The following is a 20,072-nucleotide window of genomic DNA, read 5'->3' as shown; positions in this document are numbered from 1 at the left end:
AAAATCACATAACATAAAATTTACTATTAGTGATATTTAGCCATTCACAGTGCTGTACAATCACCACCACTATCTAGGTCCAGAACACTTTCATCACTCCAAACGGACACTCTGTACTAATTAAGCAGTCACTCCCCACTCTTCCTCCCCCCAGTCCTTGGCAACCACTAATCCACTTACCTGCTTTTTGTCTGTATAGATTTGTCTGTTCTGCATATTTCATGTAAATGGAATTACACGATATGTGACTGTTGTGTTTGGCTTATTTCACTTAGCATAATGGTTTCAAAATTTATCCACATCATAGTATGTATCCATATTTCATTCCTTTTTTTGTTTTTTTTTAATTCACTGTGTAATATCCCATTGTATGGGTATACCACCATTTGTTTCTACGTTTTGCCTATCGTGAAGAAGACTGCTGCTGTGAACATTTCTGTACAAGTTTTTGTTTGAACTCTTGTTTTCAACTCTTTTGGGTATATATTCAGAGCAAAACTGCTTGGTCATATAGTAATTTTGCTTAACATATTGAGGAACAACCAAACTGTTCCCACAGCAGCTGCACCATTGTACATTCCCACCAGCAATGTCTGAGGGTTCCAATTTTTCCACATCCTTGCTAACACTTGTTACTTTCTAGGTTCTTGTTTGCTTGCTTGCTTGCTTGAATTTTAGCCATCCTCGTGGGTGTGAAGTGGGATCTCATGGTTTTGATTTGTTTTTCCCTAATGATATTGAACATCTTTTCATGTGCTTTTTGGTCATTTTTTTGAAGAAACATCTATTCAAGTCCTTTGCCCATTTAAAAAAATTGGATTGTTTGTCTTTTTGTTGTTGAGTTGTAGAAATATCTATTTTGAAATGAATCTCCACCCCCAGCCTCCCAGTCCCTTATTTAAAAGGCTCTGCCTCTTCTTTTAAATCCATGCATAAGCAAATAGTTTTAGAGCTGGAAGAGACCACTCCGCCTCCAGGATGTTCCCTATTCCTGCAGTTTTTTGAGTTCCCAAACCTTAAAATTGGTTGTCTAAACTTAGTCCTTCCTGCTGCACACTGGCCTCTGTTTTGGCTCTGTAGATGAGAAAAATTACACAAAAATTTACAGATTAGATTTGAATTTAAGGATTCCAATAGATCGGAAACACAAGGTGACCCATTTAGAACAAGATCTTCAAGAAGCGCCGGGTGACTTTAAATTTCCAAGAATTAGAAAGACAACGCATGCGCTGTAGAGCTAAGGGCATGTCGAAGCCAATGAAGGCGTGGCCTCTGCCCGCATTCAAGATGGTTCCCAGGACCTTCCACCCTTGCTGCGGGGGCGGGGCGAAAGGCTAAAGGCTCAGAACGCCATTGGTGGAGTTGCACACCGTTCATCCCCGCCCCCCGCAGGGGGCGGGAGTGACAAAGTCCCAATTTCCGGTTCCGTCAGTACCGGGAGCCCGGTCGAGATGGAGGAAGATGCGACCGGAGGTCATCAGTCGCCCGAAACAGAGGATAGAGTGGGAGCTGCGGCCTAGAGATCCGCGCTTGGAGTTCACCTCAGACGGGGCGGAACCGCCCTGATGTGAGAAAGTAAGAAACCACCGGCTTGGGGTGCCTGAGGACTAAGGTCTCCGAGGACCTGGATCTGTCAGGGAGGCAGCGGGTGCCTGCAGTGGCCGGCTGCAATTCAGTGGGAGCCCGCCACGCAGTTTGGGGAATGAGGGGCGACTCTAACGAGTCATCTTTTCCTGTCGGAGGAGCATGAGTTTCGCTGACAGCGAAAGAAGCATGGCGAGAGGCATCTCGGGGGCCAGGACAGAAGCAGCTTAAAGGGGGTGTCATGTGGAGTAGGTGAAGAGGACTGTCATGTGGTGTCTGTCATGAGGGATCACGTGGGCACCTATGGAAGACCGAAGGAAGGCTGGATGGAAATCGCTTCATGCCCCAGAGGGGAGGTTGTCTTGAAGGGAGAGGTTAGAGGCATGCCAGGGAACTTCCCTAAGGAAATGCATGTTCATTAGGACAGGTGGGCAAGCATGTAAATATATTCACATTCATGTGGTAGATAGCTCCCAGGATGCAAAGCCTTGATGCAGTTGCAGTAAGAAGTACAGAGGAACAGAAGGAGGAAGCAAAGATGTTTCCAGCACAGAAGAGGGGACCAAACCCCACGGATGTCTTGTCAGGAGTTGTAGGTGGCTATTTGACTTGGGGGGGGGGGTTGTTGACTGAAAAGATTTGAATAAGTCTAGAAGTCATCACTGAGCCCAGTCCTGGTGACAAGTCAGGATGGAGTCAGAGGGCTCCTAACCTAGTCATAATGGTCTGGACTCCTAGAGTAGTTGTTATTGTTATAATACTGACAATCCTTAATATTTCAGGCAATACTTTCCAAACTCTGATATATGTATTAACCACCCAGAGATCTTGTGAACGTGTTGGTTCTTATTCAGCAGGCCTATGGAGCATCCTGAAATTTTGTATTTCTAACAAGCTCCCAGATTATGCCCATGCTGCTGGTCTGAGTAGCAAAGATTTAGAGCAGCACTGTCCAGTAGAGCTTTCTGAAATGGTAGAAGTGCTTTGCTGTTAACAAAGTGCTTTCACACATTAGCTCATGTGAGTTGCACCACAGTGACATAGCTATGGCAGGCTTTACTAGCCCCATTTCACAGATGAGGAAACTGAATTTCAAAGAAGTGACTTGGTTCCAATCCTACTAGTAGGTAATGGAAGTGGAACTCAGACTTGGCTCTCCTGACTATTAGTGTTCTTTTCATCAAATGACCTTACATTCCAGGTGACACTGCCTTGTCCTGAACCAGAATCTTATCTCAGAACCTAGTGAACAGTCTGGTCTGGTTTTTCTGGTACAGGGAGAGGGGAAGTGGAGAAGGAGGTATACCTACTTGGGCCAGTTTGTCCCTTTCCTCTGATGGGCTCAGCAGTGGGGGTTCTGCCTCTGACATCTCATTTGATGATTTCAGGACATCCTGGGTCATCTGTTGGGTCTCCATATGAAGCACTTTAACCTTTGTGTCTAAGCTGTGTTAAAAGATGGGGGAAAATTCAGAATTGGAGCCATGAACACAAATAAGGATCTGGGAAAGAGCCATAAAGAAGCTGGGCTGATTGAATTGGAAGAAAGGAAGGCTGAAGGAAGTGAGCATACAGGTATCTGCATGGAGGATTTTCCAGAGGGTGAAACACAAGGAACTGGTTTTGATATTTCAACGGGAAGTTTGGAGGTTAAATAACAAGGATCAGGTTGAGATCCCAACTTTTAGGAGCAACCCACCTTTCAAAGGGATAGAGGGGGTGGGTGCAGTGCCTTCCCCTTCAACTGTAGAGGCTCAGCCCTCTGTGGCATGACCTTTAGTGGCTTCTTCTGTCACCATGGTAATGATAGAAATTACCTGCTTTGGCCGTGGAGAGTCCTCCCTTCTTTCTGGGAATTTAAAATAGACTGGCACATGTGAGAGATGGAGGAAAGTGGGGAAATGGGGCGCTGGGTGCTGCTGTAGAATTTCTCATCAGGAGTTGTTGGCACTCTGTCATTCAGTTTGATAAGTTGAGACGGTGCCCAGAAAACCAGGTCCTAGAACAGAGTCCTTCGTGGCTCTGGCTCTCTGCCCTGCTCAGCACACAGTATCCATGAGCTGGGCAGGAGTCCTTGCTTGAGCCCTGCCGTATTTGTCCTGTGATGACAACAGGCCTGCCCAGCCACTCAGCTCAGTCACTCCACAAGCACGCTGGGAAAGCAGAGGCAGCTCTTGGTTTCAGTGGAACAAAGCGGAGAGAAATCCCTGGGCATCTGCTGCCGGGAGCTTATGCTTAACCCTTGGGTGACTGGCAGTCATGAGGGCATTAATTCTGCCTCCCAAGGGTGGGAATGACCTGGCTTTATACTGAACAGAGTGATTTGTGCTGGAACTCCTCAACTCCCATGGAGTAGAGGGCATGATGGAGTAGAGGAGCAAACTTGGCTCATATCCTGCCTCCGCTAACCAGCTGTATGACCTTGGGCTTGTTCCTTTTAACCTATTTGTTGTACCTCAGTTTCCTCAGCAGAAGTGTCTTAACTGTGTAGAGGTTAAGTTGTAAGGATTACTTGAGGTAATAGGTGTCTAGGTGTCTCTCTCTCTTCTCCTCCTCTCTCAGTGGAAATGGACACATAACCTTGGGACCCTGGATGCCAAACACCCTGTTTGTCAGTGATACAGTGATCCCCTTCTCTTGAAGGACCTTAAAGGAGAAGTTTGCCACACTGGACTTGATGGGTGTCCTGGGCTGAGGCTGGAGGAAGGGCCACTTTTGCCCACAGCAAGTGGCACATCAGTGTTCCAGGGGTTCTCCTCCTAGAACCCCATCTCTAGCTCATTTCCCATGGCCTAGATTCTCTGTTCTGGTCAACCCAGTTGTTTCAAGCCATTGTTTTCTCCCTTTCACTGTCCACATGTATTCCTCCATTCAAGCTGCTTTGTCCTCCTCCAGGAAGCCTGTCTTGGTTACATGTGCCTCACCCATGCCTCACCTTGAAGCTGAGGTTTTCCCTCAGCTCACATGTACTCAGTTTGCACTGCAGGTATCTTATACTTTAATGAAAGTGATGCAGTCCAGCTCAGGAAATTCCAAAAAGCTAACCTTGCTTCCCCACTGACTTATATGGTAAACCAAGAAGCTACTTAGGCTGGTTGGGACCTTTGGTTGGGGAAGGTGGTTGAGGATGAACTCTGGTTATACACTTGACATGAGATTTGTCAAGGCTTTGGTGCTGGGACTGCCTGTGTAGAACACTTCACCTCTCTAGAGTTGTCCTTTTGATGTGGCCACCTCCTTTCCCATCCCTTAAGGATTTCTCTCAGAGCTTAGGGAGGCCCTGATTTCCTGCTTCCTGGACTTTAACTTCTCACTTTCCCCTTCTGGCTGAAAATGTCCAGTATCCTACACAGGAGCACATTACATTGTCACTATGTGTATGTCCAATATATGATGTCCTCTCATTTGACATTTCTTTTTTTTTTTAATTATTTATTCATTTATTTAATTTTTGGCTGCATTGGGTCTTCACTGCTGCACGCCGGTTTTCTCTACTTGCTGAGAGTGGGGGCTACTCTTTGTTGCGGTGCGCGGGCTTCTCATTGTGGTGGCTTCTCTTGTTGCAGAGCACAGGCTCTAGGCACATGGGCTTCAGTAGTTGTGGCACACGGGCTTCAGTAGTTGTGGCTCAAGGTTTCTAGAGCACAGGCTCAGTAGTTGTGGCGCACGGGCTTAGTTACTCTGTGGCATGTGGGATCTTCCCGGACCAGGGCTTGAACCCAGGTCCCCTGCATTGGCAGGCGGATTCTTTCTTTCTTTTTTTTTTAAAAATTAAGTTAATTTATTTTATTTATTTTTGGCTATGTTGGGTCTTCGTTGCTGCATGCGGGCTTTCTCTAGTTGCGGCGAGCGGGGGGCTACACTTCATTGTGGTGCACGGGCTTCTCATTGTGGTGGCTTCTCTTGTTGTAGAGCACAGGCTCTAGGCGCGCGGGCTTCAGTAGTTGCGGCATGCGTGCTCAGTAGTTGTGGTGCACAGGCTTGGTAGTTGTGGCACACAGGCTTAGCTGCTCTGTGGCATGTGGGATCTTCCTGGACCAGAGCTCAAACCCATGTCTCCTGCATTGGCAGGCAGATTCTTAACCACTGCGACACCAGGGAAGCCCCTCATTTGACATTCCTTAAGTTGAAAGCTCCTGATTTTATACAGTTATTACAGTTGTAACCTTATTAGTTTTGTTTGAAACTTTAGTCAGTGGATACACTTAACATGAGGGCCACATGTACATTAATTTGCCCTGGTTTCTTTATCTCTGTGTCTTATATCCGTTCCCCAGAGGGATACTGTGTCCCCTTGAAGAGACTGAGTTTCTCAAAGGCAGAGTCTCTATATCTTTTCTGTCACTTGAATCTCCCTTCGCTACCAAGGGGCTGAGGTTATTATTTATATGCTTGGGGATGAAAGAGGCCAAGCACGTTCTCTACCCTGTAGTTAAGACTCTTCAGGGAAACTGCTTAGCTCTCAGGTGGTTCTCTTCTTTCTCTAGAGTGAGTTATCTAATAACCAAAGAGGACTCTGACCTTTGGCTTGTTCCTAAATTTCTAACTCCTTTCATTAGAAGGAAGGGAGGTGTGGGGGGGTTCCTGTGGAGTGAAAGCCCCACTTGTCTTCTTCCTTGCACTTTCTTCTAATGCAGACTGGAGAAGGTGTAAGTGTAGTGAATGTGGATCAGGAGGAGCTCAGAGGGGCCAGCACAGGAAACCAGAAATAAAGTGAGGTGAGTCAGCTGGTAAATGGTGGTAAAAGAGGCACCCTGCTGAGGCTCAAAGGCCCAAGGCCAAAGGCCATGGCTCCTCAGTAGGCCCAGGAGTGTCAGAAATGGAGCACTTCCCTTTAGCCTTTAGGAACCTCCAGAATGTCACTTAGTGACATCCCATTAGCCCACTTAAAGGCCAGGTGGTTGGTTTGCCCACAGCATCCTGAGCTGTCTGGGTGAGCTAGAGAAGGAAAAGGAGAATGGGCCGTGACACCAGGGCCTGGGCAGAGGCAGAGAGACCAGAATAGCTGATCTGATAAGCTGGGGGTAGGGAGCTGAGGTGGGAGTGGGCCCACGGGAGTCACTGAGGTGAGAAACAATTTTCAGAAGAGGGGTCCTGAATTGGGACAGACTGGTAAAGGAGAGAGAAGAGGGCACTATCCCGATCCATGAAGGAAGAATCAGGCAGGGGTTGGCAGAGCCAGACTGGGTGAAGTCTAAACTTTGGAGAAGTGAGTACCCCAGGAGCTGAAGCCTGAGAATGGGGTTTCAGAGCCCATCCAGGAGGGGAAAGTGCAAATTCTGATCTCCTTCACATTCCCTCCACCCTGCTTAAATCCGCAGGTCTCCAGACACAATGGAGGACAAACGTAACATCCAGATCATCGAGTGGGAACACCTGGACAAGAAGAAGTTCTACGTGTTTGGTGTGGCAATGACGATGATGATCCGTGTCAGTGTCTACCCATTCACCCTCATCCGCACTCGCTTGCAGGTTCAGAAAGGCAAGAGCCTCTACCATGGGACCTTTGATGCCTTCATCAAGATCCTACGGGCAGATGGTGTGACTGGCCTCTACCGGGGGTTCCTGGTCAACACCTTCACCCTCATATCTGGCCAGTGCTATGTTACTACTTATGAGCTCACCCGGAAGTTTGTAGCTGACTACAGCCAGAGCAACACAGTCAAATCACTGGTGGCCGGTGGCTCGGCCTCTCTCGTGGCTCAGAGCATCACAGTGCCCATTGATGTGGTCTCCCAGCACCTGATGATGCAGCGCAAGGGTGAGAAAATGGGCCGCTTCCAAGTGCGAGGGAATCCAAAGGGACAAGGGGTAGTTGCCTTTGGCCAAACCAAGGACATCATCAGGCAGATCCTGCGGGCTGATGGACTTCGTGGCTTCTACCGGGGCTATGTGGCTTCGCTGCTTACTTACATCCCAAACAGTGCTGTCTGGTGGCCCTTCTACCACTTTTATGCAGGTAAGCAGGGACCAGGAGGGTGGGGGTGGAGGATGGTCACTAATAGACAGAGATGCTTTTGCTCTGTGCATGTTGGAATGAGTGATTTAATGGGAGACTGGACCATTCATACAGCAAACATTTGAATCCAGGAGGATTCAGAGATGAGTAAGACATGGTTCTTCCCTTCAAGGAGCTAATATTATAGTGGAGGGAATCAGACAAGTAAAGTATATGACTGTAGGACGTTCTCGATGAATCAGGATCAACTAAGTTTAGTGGAATATTGGCAGAGAATCATAAGGTGGGGAGGGACAAAATCCATAGGATTTAAAGATGAAAGCAATGGAGCAATGGGTAATAGCTTTTGAGTTGGATGCCTTTCCTTACTATTTTTTTTTTTTACATTTTTTTCTTTTTAAAAAAAAACTATTTTATTTATTTATTTTTGGCTGCGTTGGGTCTTCGTTGCTGCGCACGGGCTTTCTCTAGTTGCGGCAAGCGGGGGCTACTCTTTACTGCGGTGTGTGGGCTTTTCATTGCCCCGTGGCATGTGGGATCTTAGTTCCCTGACCAGGGATCGAACCTGTGTCCCCTGCATTGTAAGGTGGATTCTTTACCACTGGACCACCAGGGAAGTCCCTCTCCTATTTTTCTAATTGTACTTTTTTTTTTTTTTGTGGTAGCTCTGTCTCTTCTTCTGTTTAACACAGTCTTTCATCTGGAGTATTTGGTAAAATTCAGATACATGGACTCCACCTCGACCCTTTGTATCAGATTCTTTGGGAATGGATGCTGGCAATCTTAATGTTAGAGAACCTTCCAAGGAAACATGAGCATTTTCTCTGGAGTCTGTCCTCACCCCTCTCTCCTCATTTGATTTCATTTACAATTAGAGTTGTCCTTTTCTAATATGTCCAAAATTTCTATTTCTGTTCCCAAACTTACGTGTCCAGAGCTCTGGACAGACATCCTGGCTGTTGGACCTTTTGACCTGGAGGCATGCACTTACATCTGAAATTTGTTTCAATTAACCATTTTTCATCCCAAGCTGGCTTTCTCTTCTGACTTACTTTCATGTGTCAGTGGCCATGTTATTCTCCAAATCACTGAAACTGAGGCCTTGGGCATAGTGCTTGGCCCCTTGTCCTTGTCCCCACATCTAGTCCTAGTGACCCTGGAATGTCTTGTCCAACTTTCTGTCCATTCCCACTGCCTTTCCTGAAAACCATTCTCTGTACCTACCCTCTTGGACCATTGCATCAGCCTTCTAGCTGTTCCAAGTCTCTTCCTTCCTATCTACACACAAGTCCCTAATGGATTACCTTTATTTATTTATTTTTAAAATTTTATTAATTTATTTATTTTTGGCTGCTTTGGGTCTTCGTTGCTCCGCGTGGGCTTTCTCTTGCTGTGGTGAGCGGGGGCTATTCTTCATTGCGGTGCGCGGGCTTCTCATTGTGGTGGCTTCTCTTGTTTCAGGGCACGGGCTCTAGGCGCGAGGGCTTCAGTAGTTGTGGCTCGTGGGCTCTATAACACAGGCTTAGTAGTTGTGGCGCACGGGCTTAAGTTGCTCCACGGCATGTGGGATCTTACCGGACCAGGGCTTGAACCCGTGTCCCCTGCCTTGGCAGGTGTATTCTTAACCACTGTGCCACCAGAGAAGTCTCCCTAATGGATTAACTTTAAACTCTGGTTGTGATGTTCAGTGGCTCCCACTGCTTACTCAATAAAATCCAAACTCTTCAGCCTGGCTTCACCTTCCCTTTTCAGTGAAACATCTTGCTGTTTCCCTATGTATAGTCTATGCTGCAGCCAGGCCAGTTCACACACCGTTCCTCCACCGTGCATCATCTCTCCCACCTCTGCTGTATTCATATCCCTCTGCTAGATGCCTTCCAGGTCCACTTACCCTGGTGAAATCATGACTCATTGCCTCCTCTCCCATGCTCTCCATGTATCTCTCAACTCAGAAATGATCTTTCCCTCCTTCCAACTCCCATGACATTGCTTCAGTCTTTCTTAAGGCAGTTAGAACATTTGCCTTGATGTTATTTGTATGTGCCTATCTCTTCTATTATTTGCACAGGTTCTTCTTTTTTCTTAATACTTTTTTCCCCCAGCTTTATTTTGATATAATTGACTGGAAAGTTTCTTGGAAGGAGGTGGAAACTAACATTTACTGAATACCCACTGTGTACCACACTCTGTGACACTGTGTGTCTCAGGGCCTGGTGAATTGTAAGTGCTCAGTAAATATTTGTTGAGAGAGTAGACTGGTTTTTGTCACTCCATTTTGCTTAAAATCTACCAATGCTGCCTTATGGGTATTTACAATAAAATCTAATGCTTCTCACGGTCAATACAGGTCTATGTGATCTGGTCCCTGTCTGCTTCTCCAGCCCCATCTTGTGCTCCTCTGCCCTTACTCACTCTGGTCCATTCTCACTGCCCTTCTCTCAGTTCCTGAGACACACCAATCTCTGTTCTCACCTCAAGGCCTTTGCAGATACTGTTCTTTCTGCCTGGAATAGACTTTCCCCTGTTGTTTGTGTGTCTGGGTCCTTCTCATGCTTCAAGCCTCAGCGTACATGCCATCTTTGCAAAGAAGACTTCTTTTTTTAAAAAAAAATTAATTAATTAATTAATTTGTAAATTTTTGGCTGTGTTGGGTCTTTGTTGCTACGTGCGGGCTTTCTCTAGTTGTGGTGAGAGGGGGCTACTCTTCGTTGCAGTGTGTGGGCTTGTCATTGCGGTGGCTTATCATGTTGTGGAGCATGGGCTCTAGGTGCGCAGGCTTCAGTAGTTGTGGCACACAGGCTTCAGTAGTTGTGGCTCGCAGACACTAGAGCACAGGCTCAGTAGCTGTGGCGCACGGGCTTCGTTGCTCTGTGACATGTGGGATCTTCCCAGACCGGGGATTGAACCCCTATCCCTGCATTGGCAGGTGGATTCTTAACCACTGTGCCACCAGGGAAGTCCCAAGAAGACTTCTTTACCCAGTTGGAAAGAGGGCTCTTCCTGTTTTCTTTTTTTTAATTGATTTATTTTTAAATTTTATTTATTTATTTATTTTGCCTGTGTTGGGTCTTCATTGCTGCGTGCAGGCTTTTCTCTGGTTGCGGCGAGTGGGGGCTACTCTTGTGGTGTGTGGGCTTCTCATTGCATTGGCTTCTCTGGTTGTGGAGCACAGGCTCTAGGCGCGTGGGCTCAGTAGTTGTGGCTCATGGGCTCTAGAGCGCAGGCTTAGTAGTTGTGGCGCACAGGCTTAGTTGCTCCGTGGCGTGTGGGATCTTCCCAGACCAGGGCTTGAACCCGTGTCCCCTGCACTGGTAGGTGGATTTTTAACCACTGCGCCACCAGGGAAGCCCTGTTTTCTTTTGTAGCACCTTGTTTTCCAGATGCTGCCTTCCAGTGGTTGTGAAATGTTTTCTTCTCAGGAGCAACAAGACACCCTTGAGGCAGAGCCACCAGTTCACTTTGTTTCTTTCTGTATGCTGACCCTGGGGAAGAAAGTGATTAGAAATCCAGGGGAGAGGTGGTTCTGGTAAGGCTTAAGGAATTCTGTCATGCCTTCGGACTTGGAAGCCCTCGCTTCTGTCCTGCCAACCTCCACCATCCTACTTGTTTCCTAATCTTTAGTTGCCTGGCGGTAAATTACCAAAACTAGGAGCATAAGAAAAAAAATATATATATATATATTTTTAAATTGAAGTATAGTTGATGTATAATAGTTTATAAATTACAGGTGTACAATATAGTGATTCACAATTTTTAAACGTTATACTCCATTTATAGTTATTACAAAATATTTGCTATATTCCCTGTGTTGTATAGTATATATCCTTGTAGCTTGTTTGTACTTCTTTTTTTTTTTTTTTGAGGTATGCGGGCCTCTTACTGTTGTGGCCTCTCCCGTTGCGGAGCACAGGTTCCGGACCCGCAGGCTTAGCAGCCATGGCTCACAGGCCCAGCCGCTCCGCGGCATGTGGGATCTTCCCGGACCAGGGCACGAACCCATGTTCCCTGCATCGGCAGGCGAACTCTCAACCACTGCGCCACCAGGGAAGCCCTTGTTTGTTCCTCTTAATCCCCTACCCCTATATTGCTCCTCCCCGCAAGAAGAAATTCTTAAAGGTATTATGGTGACTGAATTGTACAGAGAAAACTGAGAGGGAACCTTGGAGATGATAAATCTATTTTACATCCAGTCTCACTCAGAGTAAGAGCCAAAGTCCATGCAATGGCTTCAGGGCCCTACCTCTTAGACTTCATCTACTGTTCTTTCCCTCATTCATTCGGCTGCAGGCATACTGGCCTTGGTGCCAAAGACCTCAGGCATGCTCATGCCTCAGGGCCTTTGCATAGGATGTTACCTCTGCTTGGAAAGTTCTCGCCACAGATCTATAAGGCTTATACTATCCTTTAGGGCTTTGCTTAGACTTCACCTTCTACCCTTTCTGCCCTTGGCATTCCTTATCTCCTTTTCCTGCTCTATTTTTTTCTATAATTAGCACACAACATGTCTGACATAGTTGTATATTTTGCTCTTTATTTATTTATTGTCTGTTTTCCCCCACTAGAATGTAAGTTTCATAAGGACAGGGATTTGAGGCTATTTTATTCACTGTTGTATCTTTAGAACCCAAAGTGACTGGCTCGTGGTAATCACTCAATAAATCTTTGTTGAATAAATGAACGAACTCTTGTCTCTCACCTCCAGAGAGGGAAAAGCAAAATAATTCAATTGCAGGTGAACTTCCTAGTGACACTGGGATTGGGTGGATCTGGGTATTATTACATCTTCTTCATCAGCATTTTGAAAAATGAATTTTCCTTTCTTTTTTTTTTAATTAATTAATTTATTTATTTTCGGCTGTGTTGGGTCTTTGTTGCTGCGCGCGGGCTTTCTCTATTTGGGGCGAGCAGGGGCTACTCTTCCTTGTGGTGCGCCGGCTTCTCATTGCGGTGGCTTCCCTTGTTGCGGAGCACAGGCTTTAGGCGCGTGGGCTTCAGCAGAGTTGTGGCACTCAGGCTCAGTAGTTGTGGTTTGCAGACTCTAGAGCTCAGACTCAGTAGTTGTGGCGCACGGGCTTATTTGCTCTACCGCGTGTGGGATCTTCCCTGTCCAGGGCTCGAACCCATGTCCCTTGTATTGGCAGGTGGATTCTTAACCACTGCGCCACCAGGGAAATCCAATTTTCCTTTCTTGATATAGGCTGAAGAAAAGTTCTCACTGTAGGATATGATTTTCTCTTTTAATTGTAATTGTTTTTATTTTTTAAAACATTCATATGGTTCAAAATTCAAAAGGTAAGAAAGGGTATGCAGTGAAAACACTCCTCACCTACCACAGTCACCCAGCTTCCTTCCTTAAAGACAATTAGTGTTACCAATTTTTAATGTATCTTACCAGTTATCCAGTGCACGTATAAGAAAATATGTGGTGTGTGCTTTTCTAGCCAGTGAGTTGTGAAAAGTAGAGCATAAGCATAAGAGTTTTACATCAGGAGTGATTTCTGAAAGGAGTCAGCAAGCAAAGAGGTTTTGAAATCCCCTTCTCCAGAGGAATTTTTGTCCTATGCAAAATGACTTCTGGAAGGGGCCTGAGATTTAAAAATTTTTGTTGGTTCAGGGCTTCCCTGGTGGCGCAGTGGTTAAGAATCCGCCTGCCAATGCAGGGCACACCGGTTCGAGCCCTGGTCCAGGAAGATCCCACATGCTGCAGAGCAACTAAGCCCGTGCATCACAACTACTGAGCCTGCGTTCTAGAGCCCGCGAGCCACAACTACTGAGCCCACGTGCCACAATTACTGAAGCCTGCATGCCTAGAGCCCGTGCTCCGCAACGAGAAGCCACCGCAATGATAAGCCCGCACACTGCAACGAAGAGTAGCCCCCACTCGCCACAACTAGAGAAGGCCTGCGTGCAGCAACGAAGACCCAGTGCAGCCAAAAATAAATAAATAAATTTATTTAAAAAATTTTTTTGTTGTTGGTTTAGATGGAAGCAAAGATGGGAGTTATAGGGTCTAAGGTGGCTAAGGATGGAGGGTTTGTCATCGTTGGGCCAACTGGTAGAAAAGGTTTGGGGCCGTGTGGAGTGGAACCTCATGTCTTGAGGCATTATCTTTCCCTTGATTCCAGAGCAGCTCTCGTCCCTCTGCCCTAAGGAGTGCCCTCACATCGTCTTTCAAGCCATCTCGGGGCCTCTGGCTGCAGCCACTGCTTCCATCCTCACCAATCCCATGGATGTCATCCGAACCCGAGTACAGGTAAGACCAGTCTTCTCCCCTACCCTCCTCCCAGATAAACCATTAGAAGTGTGATCTTGAGGCCCTCCAATATTTCCTGACCTCGTTGTGTCATGGCCCTCTAGTCTAGCCAGCCTTCTCCTGGTCATCCAAGCCTCTTCCTTGTGGTTATGCTTACCATCTACAGAAACCAGCTGAGCACTTTGAATCACCTAGAATGTTTCTGTCATCCTGTCTGCTACCTTGCATGCCTCTACTCCTTTCCTTGCCCATGCATCTAGGAATTCTTACTGCTTTCTTCTAGGCTTTCATCATAATAGCATAGCCTATCAACCACCTTTTCCTTACCTTGTAGCTTTGTGGTTATTAGAAATATGATTTTAGTTAATTTCGTAAGTCTGTCTAGCTTCTCCACTTGGCTATGTGCTCTCTACAGTGAAAATGACTGTCCTTGAACACGTTTCACAGATTGTTCTGTGTGGACTCAGCACAAACACAGACAAAGCCCTGGGTGGTGTTGTCCAGAAGTTATAGTCCCTGTCTTTAGTCAGCTTAATGACAATTTCACAGCCCCGAGTCCAAGGAAATAGAATCTGAATGATAATGTATAATATACACATGGTAGGTTTTGCTATATAAAGCTTTAGGTGGAGGGACTTCCCTGGGGTCCAGTGGGTAAGACTCCGCGTTTCCAATGCCAGGGGCCTGGGTTCAATTCTTGGTCAGGGAATTAGATCCCGCATGCATGCTGCAACTAAGAAGCCCGCATGCCACAACTGAGAAGCCCACATGCTGCAACTAAGACCCAGTGCAGCCAAGATAAAAAAATAAATAATAATAAAATTTAAAAATAAATAATAATAAAAGAAAATAAATAAATAATCATAAAATAAATAAATAAATATTTTTTAAAAAACTTTAGGTGGAGAGAATGGGGGAATTTTAATATCTGATTTGGGTAACTTAACAGGACAGCTGTCCAGGAGAGTGTGGTCATTGAGTTACAGTGAGGAGAGGGAAGGAAAATAACCTTAGCAGATGGAGGTGAAGTCAGCTTCCCTGATACCAGGATGTTGGGATGGAGGTGGCTGGTAAATCTAGGTACAGTTGACTCTTGAACAACATGGAGTTTAGGAGCACTGACACTCCGCATAGTTGAAAATTTGAGTATAACTTGGCCCTCTGAATCTGTGGTTCGCCATCCACAGATCGCATAGTACTGTAGTGTTTTGGGTTTTTTTAAGTATAAATAAAAATGAATTTTTACTTAAATCATTTTGGTATAGATTATAGTCAAAGATATTTAAACACATTGTGGGTAATATAAGCAGGCAGTTCAATTTTAAATTCAATTTTTTATGTAGTAACTCTGCTACGTATGTACAATTTTTTTTTTTTTTGTGGTACGCGGGCCTCTCACTGTTGTGGCCTCTCCCGTTGTGGAGCACAGGCTCCAGACGCGCAGGGTCAGTGGCCATGGCTCACGGGCCTAGCCGCTCCGTGGTGTGTGGGATCTTTCCGGACCGGGGCACGAACCCGTGTCCCCTGCATCGGCAGGCGGACTCTCAACCACTGCGCCACCAGGGAAGCCCCCTATGTACAATTTTGATTTATTTCCAGAGAAGTAAAATAATCTCTTTAAATTTAATGTTAGCGTAAGCATGGAATTCTTAAATTAACCAAGTGTGTACTTTAGAGAAACAGGAATATATCTTGACATGTTTAGAGAGATATGCAATCCATAAAGGTTAAATAGCAATGGTAAAGTCTTCCCGGTTATTATATTTATTTTATTTATTTATTTAAAAAATTTTTATTAGTACTGTAGTGTTACTTGTTACTGCTGGAAAAAAACATACTGCATATAAGTGGACCCATGCAGCTCAAACCCGTGTTGTTCGAGGGTCAGCTGTGTATTGGTCCCTAGGAAAGTATGCGCCCCCTCCACGACCCACACATTTGAAAATGAGTGGCATCTGATTGGTTTGCAAATAATAAAGTGTATAGGTTCCATCCTTATTCTCTCCTGAGCCTTGTTCTGGATGTTCCATGAGGAGATTCAAGGAAAAGGACAGGTCCTTACTTTGAGGAGTTCCCAGGCTGGAAGAGACAGCACATATGAGGACCAGGGCCATAGCTAAAAAAGCCCTTGACGTGGCTGTGGATAAGTGGAGGATTAGGGGAGCACAGGTGGTCAGAGGAAGAAGGGAAAGGGGGAATGTGGAGGAGGGCGCTAAAGGAGGCAAAGAGGAATGGGGAGACGTTCTTAGTCAGAGATGGGACCACCTTGTGAATAGAGGGAAGTATAACAAGGAGTGTGTCTGTCCTGCATTGGCTGAAGGTCTGAAGGGGGTAATCTCTAAAAGTGTAATTTGGTGGCAGGTATGGGGGTGGGGGGGAAGAAGAGGGCAAGACTATTAAGAAAAAAGAGAGAAAAGATTCCAGTATGATAGGGAAGACAGGTCACAGGGTGTGTGGGAGATGACAGGGTTGGAGGGGGAGGACTCTAGCCATGGGGCTTCAGAGGGATTGAGATGATCAGAATCAAAATCACTGGTAGAGAGAGCTGAGACAGGCTGGGACCTGGGCCCCTTTGCTGCAGTGCTGCAGGGCTTGCACATGGACACACCTCTCCTTGAGCAACGGAATATAAAGAAACTATATGGGACTAAAAACAACTGTGTGCATGCCCAGTTGGGGCAAATTCTGGACCCAAAACATACAAAGAAACCAAAAAACCCAACTGCCACTTTTGAAGTGCCGGGAGCAAAAGCAGGGTACTGTGCATGCTCCCTGCACACACCACCACCTAAGGGGCGGCGAAATACCTAAGCCACCCCTCTGGCCGGACTCCTGGACACACCCCTACCCTCACCCCATATAAGAAACAAGCTTACCTCCCTTTGGGGAGTGAGCAAGCAAAGGAAGCTCTTGTTTGTTCTTGCTCCCCTCTTGTGCAGCAAGGGCCCCAGTAAAGCCTTGCCTGAATTTCTTGTCTGGCCTCTAGTCGATTTCTATTGCTTCGGGAAGGCCAAGAACCCTGGCCCATAACAGAGCTGCAGAGGCCCTTAGAGGTGATTTAATCCAGCCTCCCTGAGACCAGAGAGAAGCACTTGGTCCAAAGACTCATCACTATGTAGTTTATCTAATGATATGAATTATAACTACCATTTATTGAATACTTACTGTCTGCCAGGCACTGTTCTCAGCATTTACAAGTATTCTTTTGTTTACTTCGTAGAACAACCACACAGGGTAGGTATTATCATTACTATTTTATATTTGAGGAAACTGGGGTGCAAAGTGTTAAGTAAAGTACCTGAGATTATGCTGTTAGTAAATTGTGGAGCAGAATTCATACCAGGCAGTCTGGCACCAGAGCCCATACTCAGTCACTGTGCTGAACTGTCCCGCAGAAGCAGAGTCCAGCCCTCTGACTCCCAAGTCTAATTCTTTCCACTTTAGCCTAAGGCAGAGGGAGATTGGGTAGAGGGGCTTTGACTGCAGACCGTCGTCCTCCAATGCGTTGACTTTTCCAGGTTGAGGGCAAGAACTCCATCATCCTGACCTTCCGACAGCTGATGGCAGAAGAGGGGCCTTGGGGCCTCATGAAAGGCCTCTCCGCCAGAATCATCTCAGCCACGCCCTCAACCATTGTCATTGTGGTGGGCTACGAGAGCCTCAAGAAACTCAGCCTCCGACCTGAGCTGGTGGACTCAAGACACTGGTAACGAGTGATGGGGAGAGAAGCCTGCTGTTTCCCACACTACTCTGAGTCAGGGGCAGAGAGGAGAGGGTAGCACCCTCTTCAGGTGCCCCACCAGATACCGAGTCCGGCCCTGGATCAGGGACAGAGACTTTGAACTGCTCTTGCTGAAGAGGCTCCACGCCTGGATCCCCTGCTCTCATTTTTAAATTTTCTTGCCAAACTCGGCTCACTCATTCAGTACAGGTACTGTCCTGCCCTAAGGAAATCCACTCTCCCTGCCAATCCCACTCCATCCATCCCCTGCCAACCCTTCTCTGCCTTCCCCCTCCATCTGTGTCCCTGAGATCCTGAGAAAAGCTGCACATAGAACTTGCTTACTACCACTGGTTCTTCCTCTTGGGCTTTCAGCCCAGATTCCAAGCAGTTGCCATCAGCCCTTTCCTGCTTCATCTCTTAGGCTTGCTTATTTTTATTTTGGGACTGAGCTGCCCACCAGACTACTCTGCTTTTCCCTGCCACTGGGGGCAAGGTGCCAGGCACTTTTGCACAGGGAGTGGGAGCAGCAAAAACCTCTGGTTCTCCAGAGCACTCATCCTCTGTTTGGAGAGTTATTAGGTTGGGGAGAAATGTTGATACTTTATTTTGTGTGTGTATTTTTCTGTGAACCAGGCTACTGTCTTAGTCCTGCTAAAGCACCAATCCTGCAGTCAGAGCCCACCCCTTCCTCAGACAGGTGGAAAAATATCATGTAGCTTTTCCCTCAATCCCAGTTATCTATCCCTCCCAGTCCCTTCAGTCCCAGCAGCCTCAGGATATATAAGCTGTTTTTTTCCTCCTGGCCCAGATGACTACAGTGGTGGGCACAGCTCTAAATAGATCAGACTGTCTGGGACACACTGGACTTGGAACACTACCCTGAAAAGTCTGGTTTAGAGAGTAGTTGGTTTGGAAAGTGACAGGAGTATATGTGTGCCCTAGTGCATCTCCCTCGACCAGCTGAGCCAAACCTAGGAGAGGGCAGTGGAGGTTCTCAGCCCCAGGCAGTCATGACACACATATATACCCCAATCACTTGGGACTCACAGAAACAGATGTTGTCTCATCTCTGAGATGTGGAACTGTTTGTGTTTTTCTTGTCTCCGATCTGAGGAGTCATCCCGGTCATGGTACCCTCTGGAGGGATGCTTGGAGGCGGGTAAAGGGCGGGTCAGGAACTCACCCAATACCAGGACCACTGCATTTACCAGCCTGATACTGCCGAGATGATCTGTTGAAGCTCTCAGGAGCTAGATGATGAGTGCTCCTTCCCTGCCTCATCCTTCCCCCACAACACACACCTCCTCTACCAAGCTTGTGTTGCAGGTGAGGAGAGGTGCAGTAAATGGAATGACAAGAAGGCATATCAAACCCTGCACTTTTACTTGAGACATCTGGCTTGGATGACCCTTCAAACTTTCTTATTGGTCCCACCCCCTGGGAGAAGCCATGGTGCCAATTTGAAAGGTGCTAGCTACCTGAAGCCTTGATATTTCTTATGGCTGCCCCACATTCTATCCCCCAGGCAAGATCAGAATCTGAATTCTCTACCTTCACCACCACCACTGCCCATCTTGGGCTCTATCTTTGAGGGTTATTTTCTCTTTCACTTATTTTTATTTTTGACTGTCCCTTCTTGCGCTTTGTCAGGAGTCCTCCAATTTCTATTCACAAATGGTCATCCAAAGGGTTGGGCCCACAGATCATGAATCTTCCTGCCTCTCAGTCACTCCTTTACCCTAAGAACCACCAACATAATAGAAGCCAGGGGTCCCTCCTTTCTCTTTAAACTCATCCTAGTGAGACCTTTGGAGGTTGGTTTTCTCAGCTCCACACCTTCCCCTCCCTACAGTCTTGTCTTCAGTCCTTCCCCACCATTGCAAAGTGGGTAAAGTATCAGGGACAGGAGGTAGTCTCCTGCTTCTCATGTCTTAGGTTGTTTCCATCCCAGACTCCTCCAGACTCTTTCTTCTGTTTTATTTTATTGTACAGTATTTCAGCCTTTCACCTGTTTCCTGTCTGTCTCTCTGTCACACACACAGTTTTAAAGGACGATGGGCATTTACTAAAAGGGACCCCTGGCCCCTACTTTCCCATCTAATATTTTAGGGACTGGGATTGGGTTTGGTTAAAATGCCTTGGTGGGGGTGGGATAGTGGGCTTCCATTTTCCCAGGACCATGGATCGGGACCAATTGGAATTTTTGATACATTGGTCTGTAGCCAAAATTGGAAGAAACTTTCAGGGGACTGGGCAAGACGGGAAACCTGATGGGAGTATTTAAGGACAGGGGAATAAAGTGCAGATGCAGTTAACATTTGATAAAATGGACTCGTGAATATTAACAGCGAACATTCACTGTTGCACTGTATGAAGTCTCCGAAGTGTAATTAAACGTTTTTATTGAGTCCTTGAGCTTTGCGCTTATTTTGCCCGCTTGCCGAGAAAGTATGTTACGTAAGTGTATCGTTCTTGTATTAATACGTGTGTAACCCTCCGCCTCGGCAGTTTCCCCGGTGTTTGCTCGGTGATAGACATTCGCTGCTTCCAAT

The 20,072-nt window shown here is 46.5% G+C and overlaps 1 protein-coding gene across 5 annotated transcripts; it reads left to right on the top strand.

Annotated features, from left to right (window-relative positions):
- Positions 1-1,447: 1,447 nt before the first annotated feature.
- On the top strand, positions 1,448-19,930 carry SLC25A44 (solute carrier family 25 member 44). Of its 5 annotated transcripts, XM_082664903.1 has the most exons (6): positions 1,448-1,575; positions 2,973-3,159; positions 6,222-6,302; positions 6,906-7,543; positions 13,669-13,796; positions 17,315-19,930. In XM_082664903.1, exons 3-6 carry the CDS (start codon positions 6,247-6,249, stop codon positions 17,504-17,506), a joined length of 1,014 nt encoding a protein of 337 aa, XP_082521029.1. In that variant the 5' UTR covers positions 1,448-1,575; positions 2,973-3,159; positions 6,222-6,246; the 3' UTR covers positions 17,507-19,930. The 5 variants fall into 5 exon arrangements, with proteins under 5 accessions (XP_082521029.1, XP_082521030.1, XP_082521032.1 ...); XM_082664904.1 differs by lacking the exon at positions 2,973-3,159; XM_082664906.1 differs by lacking the exons at positions 13,669-13,796; positions 17,315-19,930 and adding an exon at positions 13,158-13,458.
- The last annotated feature ends 142 nt before the right edge of the window (positions 19,931-20,072 follow it).

This window comes from Grampus griseus (assembly GCF_964374135.1).
Source record: "Grampus griseus genome assembly, chromosome: 1".
In the NCBI taxonomy this organism is placed as follows: domain Eukaryota; kingdom Metazoa; phylum Chordata; class Mammalia; order Artiodactyla; family Delphinidae; genus Grampus; species Grampus griseus.
This window is presented reverse-complemented; position numbering and strand designations above follow the sequence as displayed.